The sequence below is a fragment of the Eubalaena glacialis genome, chromosome 5, assembly GCF_028564815.1.
Source record: "Eubalaena glacialis isolate mEubGla1 chromosome 5, mEubGla1.1.hap2.+ XY, whole genome shotgun sequence".
In the NCBI taxonomy this organism is placed as follows: Eukaryota; Metazoa; Chordata; class Mammalia; order Artiodactyla; family Balaenidae; genus Eubalaena; species Eubalaena glacialis.
Genome location: NC_083720.1, coordinates 153,613,277 through 153,634,931, shown reverse-complemented (window position 1 = coordinate 153,634,931; position 21,655 = coordinate 153,613,277). Strand labels below are relative to the sequence as shown.

At 37.8% G+C, this 21,655-nt stretch overlaps 1 protein-coding gene across 1 annotated transcript in view; it reads left to right on the top strand.

Annotated features, from left to right (window-relative positions):
* Positions 1-19,176, top strand: part of TMEM144 (transmembrane protein 144) — a 46,818-nt gene extending 27,642 nt beyond the window's left edge. The window contains exons 7-12 of the mRNA XM_061191774.1: positions 1,400-1,476; positions 3,684-3,802; positions 6,693-6,812; positions 8,832-8,929; positions 13,267-13,320; positions 18,824-19,176. Coding sequence (XP_061047757.1) covers positions 1,400-1,476; positions 3,684-3,802; positions 6,693-6,812; positions 8,832-8,929; positions 13,267-13,320; positions 18,824-18,907 — 552 coding nt within the window. The 3' untranslated portion in view covers positions 18,908-19,176. The remainder of the gene's footprint in view (positions 1-1,399; positions 1,477-3,683; positions 3,803-6,692; positions 6,813-8,831; positions 8,930-13,266; positions 13,321-18,823) is intronic.
* Positions 19,177-21,655: the final 2,479 nt, after the last annotated feature.

Here is a 21,655-nt window from a genome sequence, read left to right as displayed (position 1 = left end):
CCATTCCACTCAAGGGTGAAGACGGGAAATATGTAAGGAGTCACTGTTTTGACCCTGAAGAACATAAATTAGTCTGGAATAACAAATCTAGGTTAAACAGGGGCAACCTTTACAAGACAGCCCGCAGCACTAGTGCCAGTGGCTCCGTATACAGACGTGGTTCCAGGGCAAACCGCCACGGCCGTGAGCACAGACTCTGGCGCCACAGATGCTGAGTGTCTCGTGCGCCTGCCAAGGGCCCAGTGCTGGCTGCCGCCTTTGAAATCCCACCTCCTACCCACACACCGAGGCGCTGCCTCCTTGGAAGGCGCTGCCTCTACTCCTTACTTCAAAATGAATCGTTTCTTCCCCTTCCTTCTTCCCCTATCAAAACTCTTATCAACTAAGGTGACAGAAACCTTAGTTAAATCGACACTAAAGTCAAATAATAAGTAGCTTAGGTGTTAGAGGAAAGAGGTGTATTGATCCGTAGCCTCTCTGATCAGGGAGATGTTTCAGAGAGAATGAAGGAGTGAGATGGGGAGAAGGCGTCTGGTGTTCCTTGCCCACTTTAGGGACCCAGATACCTCCTAACCAACTTCCCTGCACACAAAGGGGGAAGAAAGGAAAATAAATGCAACTTGGTAAAAGCTACAGAGTAGGCTAATGGCCTTAGATTTTTCCATCAAGATGGAAGTATGTAAGCAAACTGAAGTTTAAAGATACATAAAAAGTATTGGTTACGATGCTGCCATACATCACGAGCTGCTCGTGGGGTGAGAAAGCATGATTGCCAAAGGAAAGCTTGATTTAGCACATAACGAAGAATTCAAATGTACAATAGTTTCTCATCTCTTATGAAAGCGTTAGGAGTACGGCATCAAGGAAACTTCAGCTAAGAGACAAAGATGATTACATTCAATAGTAAAAATATTATGAATTTGCTTATAACTTTTCCTGACTTAGAATATTAGCTAATCTTAAAACAAGGCTGGAAATGTTTCGTTAACTAATTTAGTTGAAAAATCTGGATAAAAATATGCCTGTTGATCTTAGGTATTCCATAGTGGAAGAGCCTAAGTTCTAATTTCTTTACAAGTTATTAAAATTTGCAAATAAAATGCAAGCATTAATAACTTTTGTTAGCTTTGACAGGTGTATCAAAATAACCATTTAATAAGCTGTGAAAAACATTTAAACAGAGAAGTTGCCCACTGCCAGACCATTCTGAGTAAAAGAAAAACAGAATCAGAAACATTTGAGTCTAGAGATGCCCACAGAATCAGAATGCAGGGTGACATGGTCATATTTTAAAGTGTGTTTGAGAGAGAAGAGAAAAACACTGAAAATCTTCTTGTCACCAGTGTGGTTATCAATTGAATGCTGTTTTCCTTTTGATTTTTGCCAATGTTTTCAACAGGTGATTAACAAAACTCAAGATCCCGATCCTGATTATTCCTGGGTGGATAAACTTTCTACAGTGCAAAACCGCTTAGTGTAAGAAGAGGTTCTCTTATTCTGTTTTATATTTGGTTAAAGCAAGAGTGAAGTAATATTCATCTGAGTTCAAGACGAAAATGGTAACACAAGCTTTGCTTTCCTAGCTCCATGGTAGAGAGACTTTCTGGTCGCTTGCTGAATTTTAAGGTACAGAGGGCCTTGGTCTCAGGGCTCCAAGGAATTCCTAAGCCACTGCAGTGTCTCTAGCCAATAAGTAGCTGACAAAAGCAGTCTCATTTTGCAGGACTTTCGTGCCTAAAGTAAAAGTAAAGTTAAAAAAAAAAAAAAAAGCAAAGTAAAGTAAAACTATAGGCCACAGAGTATAATGGCCAGTATGCTCCCAGCAATCACAATCGAATTAGGTCCACGTCTCCATTACATTACCCAGGATGCTCTCCACTGGAAATGCCTCCACTCATGTGTCAGACAGTTTTATAATCCCAAGATATTTATTGTCAAATATAGTAGGATATTTTGTGTCCATGTAGGTCCTAACGCCCACCCCCAATTCTTTGTATCAAGACCAGGAGAGTTAGGCTCAATGACAGCCCTTATATTTTAGGGTTTTGGGGGCTGGCAAAGAAATATGAGAATGTTTATGTTTTATGTATGAAAATGTTGTATATTTTATATAAGAAATATGAATGTGTAATAGTATGTAGCTTGCATTTTTCAGTTGAGGGCTGTTTTAGACTTTCTGTGGTGACACCTCAAGGATAGAAGGCATGTCCTCTGTTAGTCTATACAATGACCTCACAGTGGGAAAGAGGCAGTACTGGGTGCATAATAGATGCTCAATAAATATTTGAATACATGGAATGAATGAAAGAATGAACTAACCCACACGCTTTGGAAGAAATAAATATGTTGCTCTTTTTGCTTTGGAATAAAATAGATCTATCAAACAAAACATTTTTCACAAAGCATTGCCTTTGTTAAGGGAATATTTGTTAAGAAGAACGTTTTCAGTTGTCTCATTGGCCAGCCTAGTCTATTAGTCTGGTCTGCGTTTGGGACCCTCCTCCAGGACCACGTGGTCTAGGCCTTCCCAGGATGCAGGGGTTTCCATCATGAACAGAGCTCACTGGCCATGTGAGTGCCTACAGTCTCATATTCCTCAAAACACCACTAAAATGGACTTCTTTTTTGGGGGGGGCTGCACCCCGCGGCATGTGGGATCTTAGTTCCCCAACCAGGGATCGAACCCATGTCCCCTACAGTGGAAGCGTGGAGTCTTAACCACTGGACCGCCAGGGAAGTCCCTAAGCATTTGTTTTCAAGCTTGGAAAGGTATGGTTTTTGCCTAAAACTCTTTCCTGTTTCATGCCACTGTCCTTTGTGTTAAGCCAAAGGGATTGTTCCAGAATATTAATCACCTCCCTGCCAAAACCATTGGAAACGCTTGCTTCATGCAGATATGGCCCAAGTCTGAGGGATCAACGTGACCCTAGTGCTTAAGGCAAAACATTTTCTTCTTACAGAAAGTAATGTTTCACCTGAAATATTCAAATTATTTTGTTAGGGAATTCCCTGGCGGTCCAGGGTTAGGACTTGGCGCGTTCATTGCAGGGGGCCCGGGTTCAATCCCTGGTCCGGGAACTACAATCCCACAGGTCGTCAGCATGGCAAAAAAAAAAAAAAAAAAGGTTTCTTAAATTATGTTATTAAATCAGCACTTCCCCTTGACCATGCCTAAGACATAGGCGCGTCTGTGGATCTCAGTAGTTGTTTTGAACTAACGTGTGTTTGGTCCTTAGTCTATTCTAGTCATTATTATTATCTGTGCTATTGTCACAGAGGGTTTAAAAAAGAAGCATCGGGCCCGGTGTCAGTCCACAAATACTGCATAATTTAATGAGAGAGCCAGGTTTATTTATGTCGCCTGTAGAATATGATGGCAATATTCTCACCTATGTAATGACAATTTAGCATGATAATCCATTGCAGCGTCTGTAAATCATGTCCTTCCACCATTAGACGGTGGAGGACTGACGCTGCATCACAGCAAGGCGGCATCAGGTACCTTGACCCTGCAGGGCACTCCTGGGACTTTTGCTTGTCACCCCACTTGAGATAGATGGGTGATTGCTACATAATGCCTTGTGATTTCCACTTTGAAGCATGCTTTTGATATGATTCCATGTGTGCATTTGGCAGAAACATTGCTTTGGGCCCAGATGAATAGAGATTTATTTGTTTTTAAGGGGCTGCAGTCTCGCGGTAATATCTGGAATACTCTATGGATCTACATTTGTGCCAATCATTTACATCAAGGACCACAGCAAGAGAAATGATAGTATATATGCAGGGGCAAGTCAGAATGGTGAGAGGAAAAAGTTATTTTACTTTATAAATAAACTCAATACCCATGTTTCTAGTTAAGACTATAAAAAGAATGGGACTGTGGTAGATATTGGTACATAGATTTGTCGATGAAAATTCAATGAACAGTCAAGTTCAGAAGTGAAAAAAGGGAATTTTATCTGAGCCAAACTGAGGATTATAACCCGGGAGACAGACTCTCAGAAAGCTCTGAGAACTGTTCCGCCTGTTAAAAGGCAAACGCACTGTCATATACTTTTTCGAGACAAAGGATCGTACATCAAAATGACATACTGATATTTTACATAAAGTTCACCAAGGATACATAGTCTAGGTAAGCAGCTACAAAGGAGCAACAGGTCACCATGACCTGCTACAGAGCTGGGAAAGAACACTCCTCTTTTAAGAAGTTATTATACATTGGTAGCATCAGAAGCAAAAAAGAAATTGATCTTTACGGTCAAGCAAGCACTCCCATTTTGAGAAGCTCCAGTTAAAGTGTAATGCAGATGCACACCTCACATTAGGGAGGAAGGAAGCCCAGACAGACACAGAGAGAATGTTATGTTTAGATTTTCTCGTCGCGCCTTAAAATAAAATTTCATTTCATCAGATTTGATCTTACTTTGTCACTGCAAGTGGTGAGTTAGAAGGGCAAGGGAAACTAAAAAAAAAAAATAAAGGACTGTTTGAATATTTTCATGGGATCTTTAACATACAAATAGAATCAATTTTAGTCAGGATTCATTTCAGCTACCTGGATCTTAACACATGGTTTCTGGCTTTACTGCAAGATTTGGAGATTATTTTCCAGTTTGATGATCTCTAGGAAAATATGTATTCCTCTCCTCTTAAAAAAAAAAAACTGAAGTGTAGCACATAGTACTTTAAAATCAAATAAAGGTCAAAATATAGCCTGCTTAGTATATTATTTTTCGAGCACAGAGTAATGCATTGAAAGGCCCAATGTAATGCTGCCAAATTATCTCAGTTTCTAGCGCTAGAATTAATCTCTCAAGACATCACTTCCACAGAGTGGGCCACAGCCTTCTGCAGGCTCTGAAGGAGGTGAGAGTGTCTAATTCAGGATCCTGTGATTATACGGAAACGTGGCTTACACCCACGAAACGATAAAAGAATGATGTCGTGGTTAAGACAGTTCTACATCCATGGCACAGAAAATGAATGTCATCTGTGATCAGATAAGGGAGACTTCTGGAGGGCAAGTCATGAGGGAAAGATTGATGGAGAAGCTGGGATTTGAACTCTAGATGAGCAGATAGACTTTGAGTGACTACCATGGTCTGTTTCTTCCTTTTTATATTCAGCCCCACGAACAGTACTCAAACTTTTATTAATTTCTGTCTTTTTTTAAAGATTTCATACAAATACCTTTTGTATTTTTATTCTTTTCATTTTAAAGGATAAAAACTAATAAAAATAGCATAACATAGGATAAATTAAGAGAGAAGGAACAAAGAGTGACAAAATAAAACAGAGCCATGAATGAGTCGAAAAACTGTGCTACACTTGTACACTTGCTAGTAATGAGTCATAATTTGGCTCTAAGATTCCTTACAGCCACAAAGGAAATCAGATCAGTCCCAGAATTCAGCAAACACAAGATAAAAACAACTAATTGTTCAGGAGTACAGTTGTTCTTGGTACTGGGACATAATAAACAATGTCCTCAACAATCTCTTCCCGTAAATAGTACAATCAGTTCTTAGGGATCTTTCTTATGACAACTCAAATGTCGTCTGATAGAGATACACTTTATTCCAATTTATTCAAAAAATAATTCAAGGGGGCATTTTTTTTAATGTCACTTTAACAATCACATAAATAGTATATGCTCTGTGCTGGCCACTGTTCTAGTTACAGTAATAACTCAAGTGACCCTCCTAGCACCCTTACTGGTTGGATACCATTAGTATTCCGGTTTTACAATTGAGAAAATTAAGACAGAGAGAGAGTAGGTAATTTACCCAAGTCTCCAAGTTAGCAAGTGGTGGATTGATGAGTCCCACCAGGTTGTCAGTGTTTTAATCGCTAGATTATGCTGCCTTTTCTGGTGGTCTTTGGGTGGATGTGTTGTTGTGATATGACTCAGAAGTAGGATTTAAGACTTTAGAAGAAGAGACAAACCCTTTGACTTTCAAGATTTTCTGGCTAAACAGGGCCACTCATCTTTCTCCAAATTTAGTTGAGAGAAACAATGAGCCCAGTGTGACCTTCCCAGCCAAGAACCTGCATTACACCCATCTGTTTGGCCAAAGGACCCTCAGCTTTAAATAGTCAGTGGAGTTGGGTTTCTCAGATATTGGGCCACCATCTGTGTTATTAACTCCCCCGTGTAATTAGGTTTATAGAAAACAAATAAAATCCTCTTTGGAATAACTTCCTGAATATCCTTCTGTATAGCTGCCTGGGTAGCTGCCATCTGCAACCTGGAAGCTGGTCTCCAGACTGATCAATACACCATATAAAATTAACACTTCTAAAATTTTTTTACACACCATCCCCCAACTACAGTCTACTTGGAGATTTGCTACAATGGCTGTAGCCATCAGTAAAATTAGGTCTGATACCTGTTCTTAAGAAAGGAGATATTAACGTTATATTCACATAATGTTTGTTGTTTCTTATTTAGCTTTCCAAGATAATCATAAAAGCCAGTCTTTTAGATTTGATTATAGTAACTAACTTCTTACTATTTTAAATATGTTAATTAAAATTCTATATAAATAACATGTCGATGATAAAATGGAATTAATGCCTCCTTTACATTTAAGGTTGATTTGAGTGAGTTTGTTTTATTCTTAGAACTCTAGATGTATTTGAAATGACTAAACTGTTATGCTTGAGAGTTTTCTAACCTGTATTTCCAGATTTAGACTACGTTTTTGCACACTTCAGTGGCATCTTCCTCGCAAGTACAGTCTACTTTCTGGCCTACTGTATAGCTATGAAAAATAATCCTAAACTATATCCCAAGGCAGTCTTGCCAGGTAAGAATATTAATGACAGAAACTCTTCTTATTCCATGAAAGTATCATGCCCTATTCATTTAGCTTGAATAATCGTCTTCTGGAAACCAAGCCATTCTCTGTGTGTGTCCGTTTTTGTGTGTCTGTGTGCATATGTGTTCATTCCCTCAGTGACTTTGGCCCAGTTCACCACCAAATATGAAGGATTTAGAAACCATGAAACTGGGTTTGAAATGCCAGGTCATTATTACAGAACCTAGAACTTGAACGATGAATCTAAGATTGTTTCCTGTGTTGAAACATCTTGTGTATTGAGGATCAGACTTTAGTATTTCTTCTTCACCAACTAAGGATGTATATTAAAAGCCAGAGTCCTGGGGTTCTCTCTATATTTTTATCTATCTATCAATCTATCTACCTATGTATTTATTTATGGCTGTGTTGGGACTTTGATGCTGCCCTCGTGCTCTCTCTATTTGCAGTGATCGGGGGCTACTCTTCGTCGAGGTGCATGGGCTTCTCATTTTGGTGGCTTCTCTTGTTGCAGAGCACAGGTTCTAGGCACGTGGGCTTCAGTATTTGTGGCTCGTGGGCTCAGTAGTTGTGGTGCACGGGCTTAGTTGCTCCGCAGCATGTGGGATCTTCCTGGACCAGGGCTCGAACCCGTGTCCCCTGCATTGGCAGGCGAATTCTTAACCACTGCACCACCAGGGAAGTCCTGTATATATTTTTAAAGTGTCAACAAATACGAATCTCCAGGCACTTGGGAAAATAAACATTTTCTCCAAAAATTTAGGGGAAATTATTTTAAAGTTTAAAAAAGTTATGTTAAATGCACATGCTTTTGGATTTAATCAGTTAGGCATTGGTAAAAAAAAAAAAAAGTATATATATATAATGAAAAGTTATAATTTCTCACTTATTTAAGAGTTTGCTATAATTCGATATGGAATATAGATCCACAAGTAAAATTTTTTAAAGAACAAAATAAAGCATATGTACGAGATTCACTTTGAGTGCCTGATTCATTTAAGCCAAAGTGTGCCACTCTACCACTATACCATTTTAGAAAATGGTAGAATATTTACTGAATGTCTAGCTAAAGTATCCTGAAAATTTTAGCTGCTATTTTTATTCAAATTCCAGGAGGTTTTTCTTTCCCCCCCTTAGCTAAGCATCATCCTGAATTTCACATATTTTTTATATTGTCACGAGGGAAAACATTTTCTCCAAAAAGTTAGGAGAAATTATTTTTGAGTTTAAAAATGGCATGTTAAATGTACATGCTTTTGAATTTAATCCACTAGACATTGATGGTAGTATATGTGTGTGTGTGTGTGCATATATATACATACACACACACACACATATATATAATGAGAAATTATATGTATTATAAATATAATGAGAAATTATAATTTCTCACTTATTTAAAAGTTTGCTATAATTCAATCTGGAATATAGGTCCACAAGTAAAGTTTTTTAAAGAACAAAATAAAGCATATGTCAGAGATTCACTTTGAGTGCCTAATTCATTGAAGCCAAAGTGTTCCACTATACCACTATACCATTTTAGAAAATGGTAGAATATTTACTGAATGCCTAGCTGAAGTATCAAAAATTTTAGCTGATATTTTTATTCAAATTCTAGGAGTCTTTTTCCCCTTAGCTAAGCATCATTCTGAATTTCACAGATTTTTATGGTCATGGTTTAGCGTGAATGGTGTTTGCAGAATATGCTCAGAGCCAGTATCTTCCCTGGGTCCCCCTCCACTACCCAATCTTTACCTCAACTACTATTTTGGGTACTTGATTTCATGTCAATAGGTAAAAGGTGATCTTTATACCCGCAGCGGTCAAGAAAAGAGAAATCATTTGGTTTCCAAAATGGTCCTAAAACATGGCTAAAAAACCCATGTTGGCCGTCAGTGTTGATAGGAATGTGTTGATCTGAACACTTTAACATTCCCGCTCTACCTGGAGTGTGGGTTTTTCAGGAGGGGAGGTGGTTGGTAAACGTGTGGGGTGTGTGTGTTTCAGGATTCCTGTCTGGAATACTCTGGGCCATTGCTACCTGCTGTTGGTTCATAGCGAACCACTCCCTCAGCGCTGTGGTCAGTTTTCCAATCATCACTGCTGTAAGTAGCTGAACTGCTTTTCCAAATTTTTGTTTTTCAAACGTAAATCTAATTTTTCTCAAACATTCTTAGTGAATCACTGAAGCCTGTCACGGAGTTTGATTTTTCAGGAGTATAATTAGTATAACAGATTCAGGTAGATAAACTGATACCCTCTAATCTCATGTCCTTGATCTCTAAGGGAATATTGCTAACCTCATTTTAGCAGGTTTGTTAATCTTTGATACCCTTGCAGTTTTTGTTTGATCGTTTTACCTAATTTCGTTTGGGATACATTGTAATTTGCTATTGATAACAATATTCATCTCTATATAACAGTTTATAGATGTAAAAAATGCTTTCGTGTGTTTTAACACACTTGAATCTCATGACAGCCTTGTGAGACAGAAAGTATTTCAGCCCCTGTTCGTAGGGCTCGTCAGTATTTTAAGGAAGGCTTTCAGAAAATGCTGAAGCAAAGTATTGTCTCTGGATGGTGCCATTTATCATGCATTCATAATGCAGTTTGCTTCATCTGATTTTTTTAGGTGCCAATCATGTAGCGCATAGGTAACAGAAAAACAAAAATGTTTCTTTTGACATAGGCAAGACAGGTATTGTCAGGCTTGTCCCCATTTTGAAGATGAGAAAATTGAGGCAATAGCTGACAGAGTCGTCTGAAAGAACATGGCTACGTGGACATCTCAGGGCTTCTCAGGAGAGAGTTTCTTGTATGCAGGGCTACATTTTGCCTTTAGTATAGAATCCAATTTAGAATGTTTCAGGTTCCTTATGGTACTGGGACCGAGACACACACACACACACACACACGAATTAATTGCTTTAATGTTGAGCTCTTATTTCTACTGTAGTGTCTTAAATTGTTAAGTTGTTTACCTGCCTCCCTGCTTCCTAAATCATCATCATAAACAAAATTTGCCTAAAACATTTTAGCTGCGCACCTGTGCAAGACTACAAAACTGATATTTTTAAACACATTGTCTGGTCTAAAATACAATTGCATAAAAGTTTGAAACATCCTTAAATTTTAATTTAACTTCTGGGTTTCAAACAGCATATTTTGACAGTTCTGTGTTCATAAAACTGTTGGCTTTATTTTTTATTTGAATTTAGTGGTGCACTAAAGTGAACTATTTTAATAGGTTAGGTTTTTTTTAATTTAAAGGGTTCACATTTTGACATTCTTAATTTCTACTGAGGGAAAATGTTATCAAAATTGAGCAAGTTATAAGGAATATTTTGAAGTTTAAGTCCTTATCATTGGAATGGCAAAAGACCCAAATTTTTTCACAGAAAGGGTTTGTTTCTCATCATTTCAAAGATATTTAATGCTAGAAGTGACCATATAACAGGAAAATGTAATGGGCAATGGGATATATCACTTACCAGTGAAATGCTTAAAAGTAAATTTGTAGAGCAAAGTATACAGTATGATATGCACCTCGACTAGGGATGCAAATGTTATTTGACAGTCATATCCTGTTACATAAGGAGGAATGACACATTAAAATAGATGCAGTCATTAATCACATCAAATTTAAACGTTGTCACATGATAGTGATTTTGTCTTTCAATGAAGTTATATTCTTGAACAAATGTGGATTCTTCAAAACGAGTTTGAAGCAACTTTATGTATAAAATACACAGATAGAATTAAGTCACACAAGACAAACAGAAATACAAACACAAATAGAAAATGAAAACTATGATAAAAGTGAGAAAGTAAGCAAATAACACAGAGGGTAAATAGTTATGTGATTAAACATTGTTTTGCTTTTGCTTGCAAAAGGGGGTGAGACAATGTGATAACTAATTCTTTTTAACTGGTAACATCATTTCCTCAGAAAAGACCAGTTATTTTCTAACACTAATTTTTTTTTGCTTTTGTTTTTTAAACACTAAATTCTTAATAGAATTTATCCTATGGGGCCTTATACAGGGGACATGGAACAATAACAAATAATATTCTTCACAAAAATTTTATAGTAGATAGAGATATGGTTTTCCTCCTGCTGTTTCTTGTATTAAGTTATGGTAAAGACTTAGGACAAGACATTAAAGCCTAATTCAGTGGAAATAAATGGCTGAGGCAGGTGGGGTATAGGTGAAGGGCCGGTGGAAGTGGTCACTGTGGCATTTGGAGACTCGCCCATCAGAAGGATGATTCTCAAACACTGTGATGAAAGCAGGCGTCTCACCCACCAAGTGTGGCTTCCTCTGGCCCCTGAGGATTGTTTCCAGGAGGGACAGGTATTTCTGGGAGGTGAGGGCCTAGGTCTTTATTGCTACTGGGCTCTTGCTTGGTCTCACTGTCGTTAGTTCAAAGACAGCCTTATCTGTATGCAGAAAAGATTTGGCCCTGCCCTTCAGGATCTTACCTTCTTTATTTTATTTTCATGGTAGAGCTAGATTGGTTTTAATTTTAACTTTTTTTGCTGGAAAATTTCAAAGACACCCATCACCCAGCTTTAACAATTATGAATACGGTCAGTCTTGTTTCATCAAGAGTACATTTTTCAAATCCCAGCAGCATACCCTTCTTCCCTAGGACATGTATTTCCATTCTTAGGACCCATTGGTGACTAGACCGAGAGTTCCTTGAAAGTAGCATCTACATTGTTTATTGGCAAATATTCAATTAAAAAGAAAAAAAGAAAAGGAAAAGAGAAAGAAAGAAGAAAAGCCCACGTAGCAGGACAAAGGGCTGGGCACCTCTGCTCCCAGTCTTCCTCAAGGAATTGAACGGCCGAATCAGCTTCTCAGGAAGGTGAAGCCTCTCCAGATGGCCCAAGCTCACCTTCTTTTCCAAGGCTGATTTATAAATGTGTAATTTGTACTCACTTACAATAGAAAAATACGCAATCCCAGTGCCAAAACAGTTGTGACTCTTATTTAAGATGCCCTTCTTCGTTGACTCTCCTTTGCCAAACCAGGGTCCGTGCACACTTTGACTTCTGCTTGGGTTACATCTAGCAAAGCACCGCTTCCAGTAACCACAGTGCTCCTTGCAATAACTCTGAGGCCATGTCTAAACTCATACTTAGAAAGTCATCAGCCAGAAAGCTTCAGAGGTCAGTGGTACCTCTTGGTATTGTCTTCTCCCATGTACTCTGAAGGGATTAAAGAGGATAAAATTCTTGAGCGATTGGCATGATAGCATTAATATTTACACCCTATTCTATCATTTCCTCCCATCCTGCCCCAAGTCACTATGAAACTGCTAAACGACCCAGGTGCTTCTTGTTCGGTTTGGATTTTGAGGCTTAGGACCATACGTCATTGGTAGAAGACAGTTCCTTTGACCTATTTCTCTGGCTCTTTTGATCTTGACTTTTCCAGATCCCAATAAACAGAGAGTAATGTGTTCCTATTGCTTTGCTCACCTGCCAGGAGTGAAGTCCAGCTTTGCTGAACCAGTCATGTAGACAGTTGGAGTGGTGGAGGGGAAAACAGGCTGGGATTGTTTATTTGAAACTCTTCCAGAGTGTGTGCAGGGTTTGAAAAGGAATTGTCAAAATGCTGATACAGTACACCTTCTACACAAAGACTGCAATTAATCTAAATTCCAATGTTTTCCTTTCTCAATGAAAAAAATTAATAAACTTTAATAGCTTAAAGTTTTCAGATTGCAGAATCATCCTTTTTCCATCTCATTTCTTCTCTTTTGTGCTATATTATCTCATTCCTGTCTTTGTCTCCTGCCCACTAACCCGTTGTTTATTTTTCCTTTTTCCATCTTCCCATAATACTATCTGTAGCATTCACTAGAGCATAATGTGAGACATAGCTGATTACTGTGCAGTAATATCTGCTAAAGAGAACTTTAAAGTACATGCTGCTCCCATATGCACATTATTCTTCAGGTCCAAAAGAACATACTAAAATTTCTTTAGTTATGATATTCTCTAATGCCAAAGGAAGTTATAAGGTTATTCATACACTTTTTCCTCTTAAGCCCATTTCTAGAATCCTAAGGAAGTAGTTCACTAGAAAAAATAAACTACTTACTTATTAAAATATTTTATTATAAATCACATTAAAGAAACACATTGTATGGCATAAAATATTATAGCATCATCAAAATAATAAAAATGAAAACCATAAAGAAAAAAAGGAAAGAAGTCTTCATTTTTTCACCTAACGCTACTTAGTTTAACTCAATGTTGAGCTCAGATTGAGATTATGAATAGTTTTTCCTGACAATATTGTTATATTGTTTTTACAATAGAAATTTATTTGAGGAAAGTGTCAGGTCAGCTCTCCACCTTACCATATTTGTGTAGAGTACAGTCACAGAAAAATAACCAATTTAAATAAAGTTCTTATTTTTATTTAAGGGTCCAGGATTTATAGCTGCAATGTGGGGTGTCTTCATGTTTAAGGAAATACAGGTATGTACACGAAAGGTGTAGGTCCAGTTGAGAAGGGTATTTAATACTATGTGTTATTTTCTGAAAACTGCATGCAACATGAATGAATTTGACAGGTCAGATGTTCAAAGTGCTATTATCTCTAACTAGGAAAGAAAATATTAACGATATGACAATTATTATGAACGTGTTTTTCTCCACCCCAACTTCAGGGAAAAATGCTTTAGTTGACTTTCTTTTCCTGTAAGAGATTTTGGTTAAATAATCCAATAAAATATGATAGAGGGGAAATTTTATCTAGTGTAAAATATGGTAGATAAACAAGATGAAAGATTTTTTATCCCAAAGATTAAAATATCCCTGAGGCAAATGGAATTTGGGAATAGATTTTCTGTTGACTCTCATGCCTCCCAAGGTCCTCCATATCCAACCACCAACTTTACAGGAAAACAGTGTGGTAGCAGGTGACAACTACCTCTTCCCTCTCGAGTGTAAATGGTGCTGACATTTTTTTTTTTTCTTTTTAATTTATTTGGCTGTGTTGGGTCTTTGTTGCTGTGCGCGGGTTTTCTCTAGTTGTGGCAAGCAGGGGCTACTCTTCATTGTGGTGCGTGGGCTTCTCATTGCAGTGGCTTCTCTTGTTGTGGAGCACAGACTCTAGGTGCACAGGCTTCAGTAGTTGTGGCACGGGGGCTCAGTAGTTGTGGCGCACGGGCTTAGTTGCTCTGTGGCATGTGGGATCTTCCCGGACCAGGTCTTGAACCCATGTCCCCTGCGTTGGCAGGCGGATTCCTAACCACTGCACCACCAGGGAAGCCCCCAATGCTGTGGACTTAAAATTGCATTTATCAAATAGTTCTAGGATGTGTGTATTCTCATTAAAAATTGTTTTAGGATTTTTGCCCTTTACCTTTATTTGTGGAAAAAGTCTTCAGTTGAGCAAACTACGTGAATAGTATTTTGTAATAGTTTTTACTAAAAAAATATATAAACTAGAGACACTGTCAAGGCATCATAGATATAATACTTTTTGTCTTAATAAGCAGCAAATAATTCCTATTTCTAAGAAGATCTGATGTTGCTAATCTCTGGGAGCCATAAAGTGAACATGTCACTGGATAATTCTTAAAATGATTATTCAGTTTTACATTTAAAACATCATTTCATTCATTCCAAATGAAATGTTTTGACTTAGAAAGCCATAAGATGTTAATACAAGTAAGATTTTCAGATTGAAGAAGTAATAAATTTGTTTAGAAGATATTTGGGTCACGATCTTAATTTTTGTGTTTTTAAATTTACAAGACAATTTAAAACATTTATAGACCCATAAGTTACTTTTGTGCACATGTTTCTTACTTATTTTAGTTAGGGTTGCTTTCCACAGAAAGTAATTCTATGCCCAAGGCACGCTGTAAATCTCTTTGCAAATATTTCATCTGCGTCGTGAAGGATAATGATTTCTATTTAAGAATTGGGTATTATCCAGCATAACACTCTGAAGCCTTAGAAAAGAACAAGTAAGTAACCATAGCTTATTTACAACTATAGATATAAATAAGCACAAACTAAGAATAGATTTATTATGAAGCATTTAAAAATTATTTTAGTCACTACCACAGTAATAACGATACTGAATTTAAAATCTTCTTCCCTAGATACAAGAATGCCCTTGAGAGAGAGAATCCCTAACCATTGGGCCTCGTGTTAATTCTTCAGAGTCCTCTAAAAAGACACTAAGCACATTCAAAGAAATGTTTTTTTAAGACACCTTTTAGAAAAACAGCTCAGACCAAATAGAGGAGGAACTTTTAAAAATGGTAAAACATGACCAAGTAGGGTTTAATTCAGGAATGCAAGGATGGTTCATAATATGCAAGTTATTTAATGTAATTTATTATACTATTAGATAAACAGAAAGAAACTCTGTGACAATATATATTCAAAAGGTATTTACTAAAATTAAAAACCAGTTTTTAATTAAGAAAACAACCTCTTACAATAGTAGAAACCTCTTACAAATAGGAAGAAGCTTTAGTTGATACAAGATGTCTATCAAAAAACAATAGCAAATACGTAACTAAGGTGAAACATAGGCGTTCTCTGTCAATTCTATCTCAATAGAACTGAAAAAATAATAGTTCTCTGTAAGTTGGAAGTCATAGATTTTCCATCATTGCTATTATTCAGTATTTTCTGGAGATCCTAGCCAGTGTGATAAGATAAAATTAAGAAATAAGAGGACTAGATATAGGAGAGAAAATTGTCACTTGCATATAACATTCTCTTCTTTAAAAATTTAAGAGTATCAGCTGAAAATATTGAGACCCACTAAGATCATTTACTAAGGCACTGAAATATAGGATAAATATTAAATCAATAGCTTTCCAATATGCCACTAAGAACCAATTAAAAAGAGGAAAATAAATGCTATTAATACCTACAAAAATTATAAAAATAAAAGAAAATAATTAACAAGAAATGTGCTGGATTTATAAAATCTTTTCCTTTACTGCAGAAGTTTACTACAAAACATAAAAGACTATCAGAACAAATAGGAGACTCATATATGCCTGATGGAAGAGCTCACTATGGTTTAGGCAGCACCTCCAATTACATTCAGTGTAATTCGGATAAAATCCCAGTGCGTTTGATCTGCAGATTTGAGAGTGAGTGCAAAAGTTTGGCCAAGTATGTAAGTAAAAATAGAGAGAGGGCAAAGCTGAAAGCACAGTGAGTTTTGCTGACCTTTTAACTCTAGTTTAAAAAGCCTTACAAATCTGTCTACAAACAGAACTTAAGGTGTGTCCAGCGATACTTATTCAATGCAGATACTGAGTTGCCTCTTGACAGCAACTTTAAAGGAAAGTTTTAAATACTTCCCATGTCAAGGGGTTTAAGAAAGAGTTATCAACTAGACAGTGATACCAAAATCCTATTTGAATTTTTAAAATTATTTTTCTTAAAAAGAAGATAAAACCCTAGAGGAAAACAAAACCAAAACGTTTATCTTTATGACTCAAAGGTCCTATCAGCTATGTCTTGAAGCCGTCCTAAAAGACACATATTTAAAAGTCTACAACCTGGAGCAATAAGGACTTAATTGGAGGTCCAAGCACTTTTTGTGTGAAAGAGTTTAACGATTTTATTTCATTTTAATGACATCAGTGCTCTGGTTTGTCTGCTTTGCCCTTGAGACATTCTTTTATATCTGATATCTGTTCTTCTTTGGGAAGTTTGTTTTAGAATCTTATATTTAGCTATTTTAAACTAGACAGACATTATATTTTTAGCAACACATTTTAGTCAGTGTGTCCACAGTAATCCCAATGCAGGGGATTGTTACCACAGCAATTGACAGGTCCGTAGCAACGCCCAGATAAAGAATGAGATGATTTGTCATTTTAGTAGCTGTCTCAGAAATCCAAGTTAAACACTTTTTTTGCTTTGGGAAGGAATGTTAGCATGATCTTTCTAAGAGTCAACATTCACCTTTGACAAAGGAAAACTATTTTGCCCAAATATAATCAGTCTTTTTATCTAGGACACTAGGCAGTTTGGACAGATTCTTAACCTTAAAAGGGAAAAAATTTTACCCCCTAAGAACATTGTTCTTCTGTCTACATAGACAATAAAATAGATAGCTTATGAAGTATTCACATAATTAGGTGGTCAAGTGCTGATAAGTGAGGCCCCATATATTGTTTTTTCTTATTTCAGTGATTGCATCAATTGGCTAATTCACAAAGCACATTTGGAAATTGCCTGAGTGTATTGATTCTTTGAACAAATATTTATTGAGCATCCACTCTGCACCAGTACTGGTATCTAGGCAAAGGCTGCAATCTTTAAGACTAATAAAAAGATGTCAGGGACCCTTAACGCCTTCATGCAGGAGTGTGTGTGTGTGTGTGTGTGTGTGTGTGTGTGTGTAAATAGGCTGCCCTGTGCCTGGCAAGGATTTGTGCTGTCTTTCACTTGTAGAACTTGAATTAGAGTGACTTCTGGTAGGGTCGGTGCTGACAGTGAATCAGGTAATTCAACCAGCCCAACCCGACTTACAAAGACCACTGTGGTCATCAAACAGAAGCAAAATCACCCACTATAACCCAACTGTTTATTAAGATGAAAAAAAAGAGGATATACATTTTTGACTATATATTAATTGTCATTAATCGTAGAAAAAGCTGGTAATAGTATCATATGATTTGACTATCAGGAGATCTCAGTGTAATTGAGATCCTATATTACTTGCCTCAGAGTATTGGGTCTACATTTAAAGAGCTATATAGACAGCCTGGCAATCATTCAGAAGGGAACATCCAGGACCGTGCAGGAGCTTGAAACCGTTCCATTTGAAAGATAGTCAAAGGAGCTAAAATATTGACCAGGGAAAAAGATGCTTCAGGGATAAAAGACATTTATTTTTCAATGTTTGAGGGTTTATCTTGTGGAAGAGAGATTAGAATTGATCTATCTGTACCCCTAGAGATGGAGATTATGAGAAATACAATATTTCTACCGCGCACAGGACGGTATTTCTTTGTTAAGGTACAGATGGAGTGGCTGCGGTGGGAGGTGGTCCTCTGTGCTTCCGTCTTTAAGACAATATAGCTGGGCGAGTAAACTCCACCTCTGTTTCTCCCTTGCCCTTTAGACTGGTCTCTGTCTCTCCATCTGCACTTCATCCTTTCTGCCCAGGAAGACTGCGATCACCTTCTCATTGGTCCCCTTGCATCCATTCTGACCCCCTCCAATCTGTTCACCATCTGCAAAAGCGTGGGCTTTACAAAATGCAAATCCCATCTTTTCGCCACACCCAGCTCTGGCCATTCCTCTGATGTTTTCCCACCGCTTGGAAAAATAAAACCAAAAGTAGAGCATGGCCTCTAAGATGCCTGTGTGCTCAGGCCCATAGCTTCCAACCTCATCGAGCTCCACCTAACTCACTGCTGTAGCCTCTTGGACCTTCTATTAATCCTCTCGGACCTTCTCTTAATCCCTGGCGAGTACCGTTTCTCTTGCAGCAGAGCTCTGCACACACATTCCTTCTACCCAGGATCTCTACCTGCTGCCCTCCTTCCCTGCTCAGTTCATTGATACTTAGAAGCTCAACTCAACCTCAAACCTCCCTCCTTAAGATTCCTTGGTAACACACAAACAGCCTTGGGTGTTTGCTTATTAGCCTCTCTCTGGCTTTTAACATGCCTTTCTGTAATGATTTTATTCATTCCTGTCTCCCATATTATGTGAGTAGCTGAATAGGGGCACGTTTCTGTTCACCATTTTAACCCCAGCAAGTGTGGATGCATAGTGGGAGCGCACATGTGTTTACTGAATGGTTAAATGATGGAGGATCTGCGGGGTTTCCAGAGAGTCAGGAAGATCATGCAGAGGGGTAGCGAAAAACATACAGGAGGTAGACCAGATGGTTAGTAAGGTCCACAGCAATGTTGAGAGCCTGTGCTTTTTGCATATGTGGTTCAGGTTTTCTTAATGACAGTTATTCATTTTTATTACTTAGGGTCGACAGAACTACCTGCTGATGATACTTGCATTTTCCATCATCTTGGCTGGAGCCTTATGCACAGCTTTTTCTAAAATCTAACAACCACAAGGCCAGCAGATGGCAGCAGTGCTTGAGAACACGCCTCTCCTGGACACACAGACTGTGCTGAGAACAGGGTTCATGTTCATACGGCAAATGGATCTCCATCCATCCTGGATTAGGGTAGATGATTTTTTTTTCCCCACAAATGTGAGAATGAAGGAAAACACTTTCAGTCGAGCATAAAGATGAGAAATTCTTCTAATGAACTAATTTATGAAGCATTACATCTAAGGATGCTGCTTTAACCACAATACGTATTTACTGGTGCATAATCTAGAAAACAGTGTGGATTTCGTATACAAAGAACTTGGTATGTGTCCAAATGTCCAACATATGAACCTCATTAGTGAAGATAGGCATAAAAATGTTTGGGGGGGAGGAGTGGGAAGAAGACTTATAGTGGCATTAGAATCCAAAGATATCTGGGGCCTTTGCGAGAAAAAGTAAATGTCAGAGTTGGTAACAGAATGTGAAAAGGGCCATTTCATTATTTTTAGCCCAGACTTATTTTTACCTCAGATTAATGTTGCCCACTTCTCCATCACCCACCTGACTTAGCTCAAAATGCCTTTTGATTACCTCCAGATAAAATCCATCCTCAGAGAACAAAAACTTCCACCATTGAGAATATGTGTGTAACACATATACGTACATAAACAAGTACACACATGAATACACATGCATATATGTATGTACTACTCCAAATTGGGGGGAGATTCTAGAATTGGTGAAGTGAGATTCTAGCTTATCAGAGTGAGAATTTTAAGGGACCAACACACTCCTTTAGATGTACAATTTAATTTTTCTTTCTGAAATATACTTTTCTAAAATCCCTCTTGTAACCGGTGGTTTTCTTCCTGTTTTAACTGGTGGTTTCCACTAGGTAAAAGAAAATCACAGAAAACGATAGTGTTCTTTAAGAAAACTGAAATGGAGTTGCTAGTACAATGTTTATCACAGTGGTTCCAAACTCTCAAAATAATCGAATTAAAAACCCTGGAAGAGTGCAGTGTCAATTTCACCCACTCCCTCTCCTAGAAGCACTTTACTTTGCTGCTAGGACAGGCAGAAAGTGTGTGTGACTCCCTAGCTAATCTGTATGGGTTCAAATCCCGCCTCTGCTTCATCTTAACTGTGTGACTTTGGATAAAGGTTCTGCACCCCCTGTATCAGATTCCCCATCTGTAAACTGGAGATAATGGTAACATCCATCTCACATGGTTACTGGGAAGTTCAAATTAGTGAAAATCTGTAAAGTATTTTCATGAGTGTCTGGCGCTTGGCAAATGTATAATTCTTTTTTTTTAATTCATTTTTGGCTGCATTGGGTCTTCGTTGCTGCACGTGGGCTTTCCTCTAGCTGCGGCGAGCGGGGGCTACTCTTCATTGCGGTGCACAGGCCTCATTGCGGTGGCTTCTCTTGTTGCGGAGCACGGGCTCTAGGGCACAGGCTCAGTAGTTGTGGCGCACGGGCTTAGTTGCTCCGCGGCATGTGGGATCTTCCCGGGTCAGGGCTCGAACCCGTGTCCCCTGCATTGGCAGGCGGATTCCTAACCACTGCGCCACCAGGGAAGTCCCTCTAATTCTTAGCTATTATAATATGCCTTGTTTGAGAAAGAAAGCCTGTGTCTGTAGATTGGAGAATACTTTGTGAGAGCTACTCCTCTCACCACCACCCACACTCAAACAACTCCTTATGCCTCTCTATGAGTTCAATTTAAAAATGATACTGGAGTCCCTGTTTAATTGTTGAAGTGTGAATATAAATAAATATTTGATTGCAACATCTTCCAAAAATTCATTTTAATTTTAACCTAAAATGTTGATATCTTTGAATCAATTGACATGATATGAAGCTATTTTTCTTGTTTAAATATATTTAAATTTTTTATATTAATGGCATTGAATTATTCTTAGCTGAGGTTGCCAGTTTGTATGCAAAATTTTAAATGTGAAGTAAAGCAATTGCAGAGGAAAAATGAAAAAAAAATCTTATTACCACTCTACAGTTTCTGCTATCAGGTAGTGCCTATAATGTTAGTATAGTAGTGTCGGAGAGAACAAGCTTTTTCAAAATGCTTACCAGACAAACAACTCTTTATGTAGAGGTTAGTCTAAATGGGCAATTTCCAAATCTCCACTCCCTTCGCTTACCTTAGGAAGTTAATGCCCACGGTTCTTAACGTTTGGGGGTTTCCTTTTTCCTTGTCTAATATGGTCAGATTCTTGTGTTTGCATTAATTTTGGCTTGGCCTTCTGTCTCTGTGTTCAGAGGGCAGTACCTTAGGAGGGCATAGCCCCCAATGAAGCTGGCATCCAGATTATGGTAATTTTCTATCAGAAGAAAAATGCCTGATTACCAAAAATCCCTAATCAGTTTTAAAGAATTAATAGTACAGACTTTCCCCTGAGCTACCAAACCTCCTTTTAGTCCTGTTATACTGATTTATTTGTACTTATAGAGGTGTTACCTACTAGCCTTGTATGTATCAATATTGGGAGAGCTTCTGAAAAACACATTGGGCAAAAACGGTGAGTTGTAGAGATGTGTGCATGGTATGATACCATTTAAATAAATTTTTAAAAATCAAAGTAATATGTACATTTTCTGTGAATTCATATGTACGCAACATATTAGAAAAACATAGGTACCGAACTCATAATAGTGAGAATAAAATGGTGACACTAGGTCAAGGTGACCTTGAGCATTACCTGTAATACTCTAATTTTTATGGCAATGAATTC